General features: G+C 38.8%; 1 protein-coding gene across 2 annotated transcripts in view; it reads left to right on the forward strand.

Annotated features, from left to right (window-relative positions):
* The window catches only part of POC1B (POC1 centriolar protein B), a 101,592-nt gene that overhangs the window by 42,655 nt on the left and 44,664 nt on the right, over positions 1-14,273 (forward strand). For both annotated transcript variants that reach the window (XM_005886279.2, XM_014533338.1), the window contains 4 exons: positions 127-242; positions 1,355-1,488; positions 3,710-3,778; positions 4,465-4,617. In XM_005886279.2, coding sequence (XP_005886341.1) covers positions 127-242; positions 1,355-1,488; positions 3,710-3,778; positions 4,465-4,617 — 472 coding nt within the window. The remainder of the gene's footprint in view (positions 1-126; positions 243-1,354; positions 1,489-3,709; positions 3,779-4,464; positions 4,618-14,273) is intronic.

Consider the following 14,273-nt stretch of genomic DNA (forward strand, 5'->3'; position numbering starts at 1 on the left):
AGTCCATTCTGTTTGTGCATTTATGTGATGTGGTTTAATAAGGAGACATTTAATTTATTACACTTCGAATAAAGAAATTAAAGTAAAGAAATCAAAATATGAGACCATCTTATCCTTTCCTCCTAGGTTTTCAAATTTTGTGGATTTTAGCCCTAATGGTACATGCATAGCTTCAGCAGGTTCTGATCATACTGTGAAAATCTGGGATATACGATTAAACAAATTACTCCAGCATTATCAAGGTACAGTGTCTATAACAAAAGAATTCAGTTGTTGAGTGGGCTCCTGGGAAACTCTTCAACTGACAGACTACCCTTCTCAGTGTGTCCTGGCCCTCTTAACAAGAGCCACAGGCTGCCTTTGAACTGACTGAAAGACAGCCCCCTCAGCAGCATGGTCTGAGAAGCTGGGGTAGATGCCAGAGTGGAGAGGGAGGTGGAGGCACCTTAAAAATGATGCCAGGACTATAAAGAAAAAAGAGCGAGATTACTGTGAGACTTGCAAACTCTGGTTATTTGCTGGAGTAACTCTGATTATATAATTATGAGAAGTCGGGGATAGAAATTGGCACAAATACTTGTTATAACTGGTAGAAAACAACATCTGACTGTGCCTATGTATTAAAGTTAAAAGAGAAATAAATCAATTTCTTGGTTTATATTGGGTTTACATTAAGTCCACATTTCTCAGACTTAAGTGTAATATTTACCATGTGCTACACTGATAAATCTCTTCACAACAGCCCCAAGAGGCAGTATTATTATTATTACTCCCATTTAAAGATAAGGAAATTGAGGCTTAAAGAGGCTTTAAGTGACCTCCTAAAAGAATTGAAAATTGACCTGGGTCTTTCTGTTTACACTTTCCATCACTGTGTTATACTGCCTCCTATTGGAAAGATGGTGAAATGAGAAATGATTGCTCAAACTGGCAAGATTGTGCCCTTCTCCAAATATATCTCCACACTCTTTACCCCTTAGTGCCAAGCTGTAATTGATTACTAAATTTAGCTTAAGGAAAGGTTGTATACCTTATGTGAGCTGGTAATAATTAACTGTTGGTTATATTGGTAATATATCTGAAGACTTTTAGTTATGTGGTTAACAAGATCATCTTTCCATGACATATTCTCATATTGAAAGCTATTCTTTCTCATTAGCTGGATACTCAAGCTATATGATGCCAAACTACTTATTTGTTTTAGTAAGCTACTTAGAAATTTGGTGTTGTGGAGACATTGCCTCTAATTGATTTTTGTTTTCAACCTAATATTGCTAATAGATCCAAGGGGCATCTTTACCGGTAGAATTAAGAATTGTTCTCTAAAGTTTTTGCTTTATTTTCTACAAATCAGTTCACAGTGGCGGAGTTAATTGTGTATCATTCCATCCTTCGGGTAACTATCTCATCACTGCTTCTTCAGATGGTACACTTAAGATTTTGGATCTACTAGAAGGAAGGCTCATATATACACTTCAAGGACATTCGGTACTAACACTGAGATTTTTGTTTTTTAAATGATATATATTTTAAAGTTTTGATCCGTTTATTATATGCTTAATATATATTTATATATATTTTAAAGTTTTGCCCATTTTATTATATGCTTTTATTACTTTTCCAAGTATAACATACATTGCTGCTGTCATAAAAAAATACTTTTGCCTCCAAGATGATGCTTTTATCCTCTAGAAGCAACTATTAGAAATAATATTTATTATAATTCTTGTCAAAATCAATGTGTATCTTTTATAGCCATTAAATTAGTCTTTCATAATTATCTTCATCAGGATGTAGTTTAGGTTTAACTGGTTAAGTGGTGATAGATACATTTTTTCCCAACCTCTGATCTTTCTTATGTGGAGGCTATCCCACTAGCTCTGACACTCAGCCTCTCACACCCCCGCAGTCATTTCTTTCACTAGTCTGGTGAGATTAAAAGGAGAAATTTAACAACAAGCAGAGCCCAATGACTTCTGCTCTTGGAAGTAAGCCTGCCCTTACTTTTCCTCTGATACTTATTGTGGGGAGGCCTGCCCTTGTCCAGTCTTGCCTGTGACTGGGAACTCAGATCTGACTCATTCTGGTATTCAGATCTAGAAAGCCCATTTGCACACATAAAGCCACAGTCTTTCTTTGCAAACCTTTATCAGTACGAAAGGTGATATTTGGCTCTCATATGCCTTATTTTTTTGTGTTATTTCTCAGTTGGTTTATAACCTAGTGGGGAAGTGAGGTCCTATTATTGAGCTTGTTCAATTACACACACACACACACACACACACACACACACACACACCCTCGCATATAACACACTAAAGAAAAACTTTTAAGTATGTAAACTAGTCCTCCTTTCTGGGTAAATATTCAAACTCCTCTAAATTTTTTAGAATGCATCCTTTTAAAAAAGTACTAGATACTTCCTTTTAACCAAGTATAAGCAGTTTATATCCAGAAATAGAATAGGCTCAGTGGTCTAGGGGAGAAGGGTTTTTTTCTGCCTTCATATATCTTGCTTGGCTTCCTGCTTGCTTTGTCATTTGCTCTGCAGCTGTGTTAGTGTGAAGCAGAAATAGACACGAACCAGCTCATATGTGTATTTAAGCTGAATAAATAACCAATAAAAGTAGCCAAGGATTAAAATACCCATGGAAATAGATTAATAGAAAAAAAGATAAACAATATTTTAGAAGAAAAATTTATACACAAAGGTGGAATTTTTCACAATGTGGAGGAAAAAGATGTTTGTGGGGCTAAAATAACCTAAATCTGTGGGGTTGTCTACTTAAAAATCTAAGGTGTTTTTCCCCAGTAGTTTTCTTGTATAGATTAAGGGCACATTAACAGAACAGAATATACTGGTATTTTGAAATGAGAAATAATTACTCTTATCTGGATTGAAAAGTTGACCCAGAGGCTATGCATGTTGTGACTGTGCCAAGTGTAGTCTTGTCCAACTTCACAGTCATTGCTCAATTTCAGGTTCTCATTACCTCTCACCCAAATAATTGCAGTAACTTCCTAACTGGCCTCCAACCATTCATTCTTACTTCAGTCCATCATCTCACAATTGCAACATCAATTTTCACTCAATATTATTTTGTTTTAGTTTCAGGTACACAGTATAGTGGTTAGACAGTCATATGCTTTACAAAGTGTTTGTGACATCAGTTTTCATCACAGTTCTCCTCCTGTCTATATCCTGCTTTTAAAACTATTAGTGGCTCACTGTTGCCCACATGAAGGGTGACTCAATGAAGCCTGTTGAAGTCAGAAAATGGGAATGTGGCCTTTTTTTCATGTAGCTTCATTCTTAATCATTCTCAGAGTTATCATTTAGTTTCTGCTAGTGATTTGTTGAATAAAGAGTCCAAAGCCAGACAAGTCTTAACAGAAATTCTGTAATTGGAAAAGCTTGTAATTACATATGTACAAACTTTTCTTTAAAAGGAAAAAAAAGGTGTATTTTAAAATTTTTATTAGAATTTCTTTTTCATTTAATATCATTTATATGTGTTTTAATATAATTGGGTTGGTTCTTTGATTACCTTCACTCTACCTCCATTAGTTGCTAGCAGTTGGATATGTTCTCTCAGACTTATTGCATCAATAGTCTACATAAATTAGAAAAAAATTAATATTCACAGTATGCTTGGCCATAAGAAAACATCACCAAGTAACTTTTTTTAAATTTCCATTTATATCTTAGGGACCTGTCTTTACTGTTTCATTTTCAAAAGGTGGAGAGCTATTTTCATCAGGAGGCGCAGATATGCAGGTTTGTACGTCTTTCAGCTCCCTCTTTGATTAGGTTAGGGCAAAGGAGTCCAAGACCTCAGCACAGATTTTCACAACCAGCTAGTTTGTATATGTTCCAGTGAATTTATATTTTAACTTAATGCCAGGACGTCTGCTATTTCGTAGCTGAAATCGTGACAGTTTTGATAATTCTTGGAACTCAAATAGCAGTTATTTTCTTTGCTTGTCTCTACACTTATACATGTAACTGACACTTATTGTATGCCAAATATTAATGTGGCACTTTCACTTGAATTGTTGCCTAATATTTTGTCTGTATCTTGTGTTTGAAATGTTAAGATTCTTGAGGATTGTAAATATAAATTGTTTATGCAGCAATTTTGCATTTACTTAAAATAACCAAAAGTCATTCATAGTCAGATTTATTGACTATGGTGGACAACATGGTTTTGGGCTTTGGGGAAAAAAAAGAGGATTTTAAGGTAATGTTATTTTCTTAATATGAATTTTAAACGACATGAAGGCAATTCAGATGGCTAGATCTCTCACCCTTAAAAAAGTATTGAGAAGTAGTAATGTTGAAATATTTATCTAGTCTTCCTATTTTGAGAGGCATTTTTGTATATTCATTTTTTTAAAAAATCCGTTCTATTGCTTGTATATGCAAGTAAATAAATTGCCAACTTGTTTAATTTTTTTAAACAGATTTTATTATGGAGGACTAACTTTGATGAACTGAATTCTAAAGATGTTCTTAAAAGAAATCTCAAAAGATTACATTTTGATTCACCACCACATCTTTTGGACATCTATCCAAGAACACCACATTGCCATGAAGGGAAAATCGAGACTGTTGAAGTGAGTACTTTGTACATATTTGTCCTGCTATTTGTAAGTGCAGATTTTGGGGCTACTGGTCAACTAGATGCTTGAAATCATACTTAATTATAGAAAACCTAGTTCTGCCTTACAACAGCAGAACTTTGAGAAACAATTATTTTTACTCGTAAAACTTTAAATATGACAGTATGTAATCGATCTAAAGGCTCTCATATTTGCTTCTTGAAGACTTAGAAATAAAACTTAAAAACTGTGTTAATAGTAATAGGAAATGACAAATCTAAGGCTTTGGTGACTAAAGTCTGAGCAAGTTTCTTATTCTAGACATGTGTAGGAAGCTCATGTGATGGCTGCCATGAGAATAGTGCTAAAGGACAATACTTATGACAGTTATTGAAATAAATATCTTGAAGTCCTTTCATAACAAAGAAGAAAATCTTATGGACAATAAAAAGAAGAGATTTGGGCATTAAACCTAATAATTGGTACTATTTTACTATTTGCTTACATATATTTTCAAATATATAATTATTTAGATGTGTTTTTGTTGACAAGTTTCTTTAAGTGCTATAGATTTAAATGTTCTCTCTTCAAAAAAAACATTATTGTTCAATACTTTCCATTTTGCATGATTCTCCATAAGCCCCTTTCTCTTCCAAGAGTTAATATTAAATCATTATTTCCAATTCATCTGAATTTTTGGTCACTAACAGAGCCTCTCTTTGTGTTTAGAGTAGCTATTTTGAGTTCCTAAGTGCAAGTTTTTAAAACTTTTAAGTTTTTTTGGACTATTTTCTATATTTTGTTTAATCTAGCCACATTTGGGGGCTTCTATCCTGGTTTTTCCTTGGTAATGTTTATTTTCAGTTCTTTGATATAATTTTGGTCCTTTCCAACTTTGACCTTCTTTCCAGTTCTTCTAAATAAAGTATTTACATTATGCTTTACTACTTCTCTTATTTTTTTGAAAGTATATAATGTAATTTTTTGCTCATCACATTTGTGTTTCAGTTTCTACAATGATAGATATATTTTGATCCCCTTTGATTACAAGTATTCACATAAAATATATGTGAAGTATATTTTAATTTGCATTCCCTTTCCTTGTTTAACCCCAGCTGGTTTTGCTAACACTCTCAGTGTTTTCTGTTCTAGCATTACTGTGGTGTGACTGAGCCTAACCATCCATGTAGTTGCTGCCCTGTCATCCGTCCAGCCACCTTTTCACAGGGATGGCTGGCTGGGCTGCAGGCCGAGCTCTGCTCTCCTTACTCCTAATTCAGTGCTATTTCCATGACTCCACACTACCTCAGTGCTGGCACTTCAAGCCATTTTCTCTGTGATTTACTGCCAGTCCCAGGCCATTTAAGAGTGCTGACCCTTCTTCAAAACATCAACAAGTTGTCTGAATAGCTCTGCTCTGACTGCAGCCAGAAAGTGAACTAGCCGGTTGCTCTGTATGGCGAGGTCAGGATGACCCAGGCCATGCAAGGCACACTCAACCGTATTTTTCACATATACACTTAAGAATCCTATTAAAAGCTGACTTTTCACCTTGGAATCAGAGTTCAGTTACAGAATGTTAAGCACTGTGACTGAATTATATTTGTGGCCTTAAGAAAGCCAGCCTGAGTGTACCTACTTTAAATTACCTGTAAGCACTCATGGTTGCTTAAATTAAGTACACAATGAACATTTGTAAAATACCTTTATATTCTGTAATATAAAATACCAGAGAAGTGATAGGATTCTGCATATGAACAATTGTTTAATTTTTTTTTAAATCTCTTCCATTGGCCCTCAAACTAGACGCAGTGATGGCGAACCTATGACACGTGTGTCAGAGGTGACATGCGAACTCATTTTTTTTTTGGTTGATTTTTCTTTGTTAAATGGCATTTAAATATGTAAAATAAATATCAAAAATATAAATCTTTGTTTTACTATGATTGCAAGTATCAAAAAATTTCTATATGTGACACGGCACCAGAGTTAAGTTAGGGTTTTTCAAAATGCTGACACGCCGAGCTCAAAAGGTTTGCCATCACTGGACTAGAGGGTCCTGGGTTCTGGCCAAGGGCACGTGCCGTACCTCTGTTGCAGGCTCGATCCCTGAGTGCGGGAAACAACTAATTGATGTGTTTCTCTCTGTCTCTCCCCCTTCCTTCCACTCTCTACAAATTAATGGAAAATTTTTAAAACCACTAAAAAAATCTCTTATAATAAAATAAGTTTTCTAGACAGAGAACATATTTAATATTATTAATAAATAATTATTAAATATAAAATTATTTTTAAACACTTTAAATATCACCTAGAATAGAATAGTATGAATCAGACTAGATATTATCAGTGTATTCACTTAGATTAAGTACATTTTACTTTGAAAGACAAAATTTTGTGGATTGAATTATTTTTCAAATCTTTAGGCAAACTCAACTTACAAGTTACTTTGGAAATGTTTGAAAATTAGCAAAAAACATTTTTGAGGTTGGAATTCATGATTAAAAGAACAAAAATGTATTATGAAAGGATATGGAATAAATGGCATCTATAATCTGATTAATTTCACTAACTTTTTCTTTCTGCAGTAACCATGAAAGTTTCCTTTCCAAGTTTGAAGCAACATTGCATTTCTGTGATTTAAATTGTATTCTGTTTTCCATGAAACTCATTTGAATTGCATAATTTCAATCTCCTGGGTGAGATTATTTGGCCTTTTTTGCAAAAGCCACTCATTTGCCAGCCTTAAGTGCTCCACTCCTTTGAAGGTGGGGGATCCTGCGGAGTCTTAGACCTTGAGTACCAGTTGACTAAATATATAAATTACTAATTTCTACATGGGTAGCAGAAAGATAGCAGTTTGCTTTTAGAATACATGAGAGAAGAAGGTCACATGAAAGAAGGTATGAGGCATAAAATCCTTACCCCGCTGTGTGAAGCAGACCCCTCCTGTGTCCTCTCTGTTGATCTAACTGCAGATCCTTTGTAGCACTCCTGTCCTAGGCACTCCATCTTAATTAAAAACATGAGAACAACTTCTTTCTTTTTTTTGGTGGGAAAGAAGCCTAATTTCTAAATAATGTGTCTTAGCCCTGCCCACACTGTGCTATGGCACATCACTAGATCATGCTGACTTCAAGCTGTCAGGAGCTACTATAAATTGCCCAGCCCTGCTCCCAAACAAAAGCAGACTTCACATCTTGGAGAAGGAACTTAATGTGAGTGCATGAGCAATCCCCAACTCTTGTGCATATTTTCACTGGAAGACAATAGAGTCATTCTAAGGGATGGTGTTAGATCTTGGTGACAGTAAGGCATCAAAATAGTTATTCTGGGAGAATTGTAGAATATTATAAGAAGGGATGGTGGTTAATCAGTTTAAGAGTATTAATAAAATAATTGCTCCCTTGGCCTTTAATTTTATAATGGCTATTTAGGACTATCTTAATCTATAAGTTGCATTGGAAATTCTGTATGATATTTAGTAGGAAGGAAAACTTCTTTTAACGTAACCAAATATTTGTATAAAAATCTGGACCTGATTCATTGTTGAAAACTACAAGTGATCAATTTAAGTCTTCAAGTCTGAGATTGAGCTTTATTTCAATCTTGTATAAAGGTAGAAAACATAATTTATGGTAAAAAAAAAAAACCATTTCTCTACCAATCTTGTATTTTAGTTCTAGCTGGAGTATATATGGCTATATTATTTTGTTCTGTATTATTGAATTGTTCTTCAGAGATTACATGATAATAATACTAATAATATCTAACACATACATTATTTTAATTCCTTCACATAAATTAAGTCATTTAATCTTCCTAAAAACTCTATGAAGTAGTACCATTTTTATTCCATGAGAAATCAAGGCAGTTAAATCATAAAGCTAGTAGATGGGAACACTAGAATTCAACCCACACACTCTGGTTCCATTCTGTACTTTTAACCATTTTTATATAATGCCTCAATATAATCAAAGTTAACATATCTATGTGTTGGACATTGTAGTAGCTTTAGGGTGTGCAACAGGGGACAAAGTGGGCAGATTCCTTGCCCTTCAGAATTTGTTAGTAGCGGTGTTTGTGTTCATGAATTCCTAAGTATGATGGATACAGAGAACCTCAGAGTGGGGTTCTCACCCTCTGCGGTCATATAGACTAACCTCTCCCTCTTGCATGAATCTCTCAATTATATGCCCTGTGTTCAGTGATAGAGCATTCAGCCTCTCCTAAGGGCCCACTTCATTTTGAGGCAATTAATTATTAAAGGTTTCTCCTTTTAATAAAAATGGAAAGCTAGAAGGTAGTGTTGGTATTCCTGAAGGTCAGCTAGCAAAGAACTTAACTGTGACTGTCACCCTCCCCCTTCCATCCCCAGCATATTTTCTTTATGGAGAAGAATGTGAACTTTTACTTAATAAGACTTTCCTGCTCTGTTTAACGTATATGTCAGTAACTTGTGCCACAATACAATAAAATGCTGTTACATTAACAGTTTCCCAACTTATATCAGCTCAAGGATTTCTCAGTGAAAGGTGCTGACCATTTATTTCCACGTGATTTAGATTTTTAGAGCAGTTCCAGGTTCAGGTGGTAAAGCCAGATTGTATTTTTCATAGGGAAACAATTTCATATCTACACTAGGTGGCAGTAGATAAAAGAGAATACAATGTTTGCAAGCAATTTCTTAGGACAGCTTGTCTTAAGATGGAAAGGAAAGCTGTCATCCTCAGATTTCTTGTCTTTCGCCTTAACTCTGGCCTCAGAACTCATAGGATGGGGCTGTGTGTTCTGCTCTATGGACAGCCAGGAAGGAACACCCTGAAGTTCTAATCTCTTCTTTACTGTAGCATGGCGATTACTGGGTGTATATACCTCTGCCTCTAACACCATTGGCTGAATAACTATAAAAGTTTCTTCATGTTTCCAAAACTACAGCTATACCCTTCAAATAGGATAAGAGCTTTTAAAATCATTCCACTCCTCTAACCTCTGGCTCAGCCCTCACCTCCACTGCCCAGGACTGTTACAGTAGTGTCCTCACTCTTATCCCTGCTTTATTCTTGATACTCTGCATGTCTCTGTCCCATTAATCTTTCTAAAGCACATTTTAGCTTCCAGTTTTTTTGTGCTTTCCTAAATTCCTCCGCCCTTCACAATATGACCTTTGCCAGCCTCTCTTATTGCTACCCTGTGCAAAAGTCAGCATTCACCTGTCTGCCCAGAAATGTTTCTTACCTCATTGCTGTGTTTCTCTCTCTCTGTGTGTGTGTGTGTGTGTGTGTGTGTGTTTTCGAAACCTTCTGTAAAGGAGCCTTCTTCAGCTCTGTGTCCTCCATAGGAGGCCTTTCTCACCAGGTGCTCAGACAACAGGTTCTTCTTTTCAGTTCTTCAGAGTCCTTACTCCTATCATTCATTTCATAACAAGTTCTGCTGTCTTTGGTGCCCTTTGTTCACTTCTATTCATAATGTGTAATAAATAGTTGGTGGTGATGTGGTTTAATTTTATTTTCTCAATTTCGGAAATAACCTCCCTCAAAAGTAGTCGCCACTCTAGTTAATTATTCCTTTGCTTTTTTAAAAAAAAGTATTATGTTTCACATAAAAGTATGGTTTGATGGTTTTAAACTTTATACAAATGAAATCATACTGAGTATATTTGTCTGTAATCTGCTTTTTAATATTAAAATCCTGAGAATCATGTATGCACTCTGTATTTGTACATTTACATATTGTTGCATGTAGTTGTAGTTCATTTCTTTCACTGCTGTGTGGGATTCTGATGAATTTACCACAGTAGTAATCTCCATGATTTATGTATCTACCCTACTGTTGATAAACATTTGGGGCTTTCGGCCATGGTTATTTTTTCTTTTTTTGCATTACGAACAATGCTGATATTGATGTTGGCGTCATTGAGCTTTTGAGTATTTTTAGTTTAATAGGTGTCAAGTACTATTTTCCTTTAATCTTTTCTAATTACCAACGTTTCAAAAAACCTTTATATGCTGGTAAGCTGTCAGGTTTTCTTTCCTATAATTTTTTCTTGGGATTTCTGTCTTTTTCACATTGATTTGTAGGTTTTTCTTATGGATTTTAGATACTTGCCCTTTTTAGTTTTAGACATCATAACTACCTCCTTCTGTTCCATCATCTGAGTGTTAACTTTGTGATGTTCATTGTTAAACAGAAATCCTTCTTTTGATATAATCAGATGCATTAATATTTTTTTTTCTTTTTCCTTGTGGTTTTGCTTTTGCAGCTTTTGTGTAAGTACTAGTAGTCCTTCTCGACCCTGGGTTGCAAAGATATTCTTATATATTTATCTTTATTAACTTTGTAACGACATAACACTTAGATTTCTAGTTGACATGTTATCTACCTTTGTATGTAGTATATTAGTCAGGGGCCCATATAATGAGCCAGTTTTTTCAACTATAAATCATCTTTCCTCTGTTGATTTGAGGTACCATTTTCCTTTTATATTTATTTTCCATACATACAGGGCTCTCCATCTGAGCTCCTTATGTTATAAATTTTTATTTTGTGTCTTTACATGAGTTTGATTATTTTTTCCTGTATAGGTCATATCCATTTTTTTAAAAATATATTTTATTGATTTTTTACAGAGAGGAAGGGAGAGGGATAGAGAGTTAAAACATCAATGAGAGAGAAACATCGATCAGCTGCCTCCTGCACACCCCCTTCTGGGGATGTGCCCGCAACCAAGGTACATACCCTTGACTGAGAGAGTTAAAACATCGATGAGACAGAAACATCGATTAGCTGCCTCCTGCACACCTCCCACTGGGGATGTGCCCGCAACCAAGGTACATGCCCTTGACTGGAATCGAACCCGGGACCTTTTAGTCCACAGGCCCACGCTCTATCCACTGAGCCAAACCAGTCACGGATGAACATTCTTATTTTAATGACTCTTGCTTTAAGGTAGTCCTTAATATTTCTTTCTCTTTTTTTAACTTTTATTTTAAAACTAGAGGCCCAGTGCATGAATTTGTGCACAGGTGGGGTCCGGCTGGCCTGCCCGGATCAGGGTGATCCAGATGGGCTGTCCAGGGGGAGGGGCCATGGGAGGTTGGCTGGCCTTCCCCATCCCAATCAAGGTTGGGGGGAGGGGGCCGATTGGGGGCTGGCCCAGCTGCAGGAGGCCTGGAGAAGACCCACTGAGCTGGACCTGAGCTTGGGCCCCAGGCTTCCCAGGGAGGACAGCCTCAGCAAGGAAACAGAAGCCACCAGAAGGCTCTGCAAACAGGCCCTGAGCTCCCTTTGGCCAGGCGGACTCAGAGCTGGTGTCTCTGTGTGTACCTTAGACACAGCCCGGCACTCGCCTTTGTCTGTTGGTCAAATCCATTGCATCGAAAAACTTGTTCCCCTTCTTTCTTTGACCCTTACAGCAAATACGGCCAATAGGAAGACATGGGCCCCAGTGGCAGGGCCAGGCCTCACAATCACCTGGAATTTAGGCCTAAGACAACTGGGTAGCAATTTCCACAGAACAGAACACACTGTTTTAGAGTCTTAATTCTCCCCTAAAATGTGCCCAGTTGCTCCTCTTTATCCAGGATAGACTGAACTAAGGAGTCAAAGATGGAGTTTCCTTTGAGGTGGGATCCACAGGGAGCTGACTGGTGGCAAGGCCCCTCACAGGTGGCTGCCTTCCCCCCAAGCTTAGTGTGCTGTGAGCTGGTCCATTTCTGGCAGTGCCGGGTCTTGGGCTGCTGGTCGGGTGGCAGGTCCACAGAGTTTCTTCTCACCTTCCTGGACCCCTGAGCAGTACCCTCCAGCCTGGCATGCCAGGTGGCTGTTGCTAGAGCCGGAACTTGGAAAGCGAAGGAACTGGCTTGCAGGTGACCAGGCTGCGTCCTCCATGCCGCTTCTCAGTCTCGCTCACTTGGATGTAGCCAAAGCCTGCTGCCTAAGACTGGCGCCATGTGGGGAGGGTCACAGCAGAGAGGGGCGCCCTGACCTGCCAGCCTTGGTGATGATCATCATCTTGGTGCCCAGCTGATTGAATCTGTCCCACAGAGCCTTCATCTCAAGCTTGCGTTCTTCTTTACCGGTGCCTTGGCTGCGGCTGCACAACTGGCCCGAGGCCCTTGGGCTGGGCAGCGGCACTGGTGATGGCCCCTGTGGCGGGAGCGTCATAGCCACCAGTTGTTGGGCTTTTATTATATAGGTAATTTCAAACTTACAGAAAGTTTAAAGAATAATTCAAATAACTGCCATATAGCTCTGGTCAGTTGCTCAGTGCTTAGAGCATCAGCCTGTGGACCCAAGGGTCTCGGGTTCCATTCCCGATCAAGGGCACATATCTAGGTTGCAGATTTGATTCCCAACTCTGGTTGGGGCACATGTGGGAAGCAACCAATTGATGTGTCCCTTACATTAATGTTTCTCTCTCTCTCTCTACCCCCCTCCTTCCTCCCTTCCACTCTCTAAAAATCAATGGAAAAATCTAGTGAGTATTAACAACAAGAAAACCTGCCATATATTTTTAACCCAGGTTCCCTAATTGTTAATATTTTGCCACTTTTGATATATTAGGCCTAAGACAACTGGGTAGCAATCTCCACGGAACAGAACACACTGTTTTAGAGTCTTAATTCTCCCTTAAATGTGCGCAGCTGCTCCTCTTTAGCTGGGATAGACTGAACTGAGGAACCAAAGACCGAGTTTCCTTGGAGGTGGGATCCTCCGGGAGCCGCTGGTGGCAAGGCCCCTCACAGGCGGCTGCCTTCCCCCCAAGCTCCGTGTGCTCTGAGCAGTGCCAGGTCCTGAGCTGCTAGTCAGGCAGCAGGTCCACAGAGTTTCTCTCCACCGCCTTCCTGGTCTCCCGAACAGTACCCTCCTGCCCCATGATGCGATGGACGGCTGGGCTGTCGCTAGAGCTGGGACTCAGAGAGCAAAGGAGCTGGCCGGCGCCAAGAGGGACCTGCAGGTGGCCAGGCCGTGCCCCCCACCCTGCTTCTCAGCCTTGCTCGTGTGGATCAGGCCAACGCCCAGCTGCTTGAAACTGGCACCATGTGGGGAGGGATACCCTGACCGCCAGCCTTGGTGACGATCATCTCAGTGCCCAGCTGATTGAATTCGTCCCACAGAGCCTCCATCTCAAGCCGCTCCTCACGCTGGCCACCTTCGCGTTCTTCTTTACCGGTGCCTTGGCGGTGGCTGCACAACTGGCCCAAGCTGATCGATGTTTCTCTCTCATCGATGTTTCTGACTCTCTATCCCTCTCCCTTCCTCTCTGTAAAAAATCAATAAAATATATATTTTTTTAAAAAGGGAATCTGGTGCAGCAAGCTAACCCACAGCCGATTCCATGAGGAATTGGGCTCCCTCCCCACTCCTCTCTGGGTCTGGGGTGCAGGTGAATCAGTTTCGGGGCCGACAGGGCCCCAGCAACAAACTAATCCACGGCCAATTCCGTGAGGAATCAGGCTCCCTCTCCCTCCTCTCTGGGTCCAGGGTGCGGTTGAACCAGATTCGGGATTGACAGGGCCCCAGCAGCAACCTAACCTACCAATCGGAGCGTCTGTCCCTTGGTGGTCTTTGCGCATCATAGCTACTAGTCGAATGGTCACTTAGGCTTTTATATATATACTAGAGGCCCGGTGCACAAAAATTTGTGCACTCGGGGGGGGGGGGGGGGG

The sequence above is a fragment of the Myotis brandtii genome, unplaced genomic scaffold, assembly GCF_000412655.1.
Source record: "Myotis brandtii unplaced genomic scaffold, ASM41265v1 scaffold967, whole genome shotgun sequence".
Taxonomy (NCBI): Eukaryota; Metazoa; Chordata; class Mammalia; order Chiroptera; family Vespertilionidae; genus Myotis; species Myotis brandtii.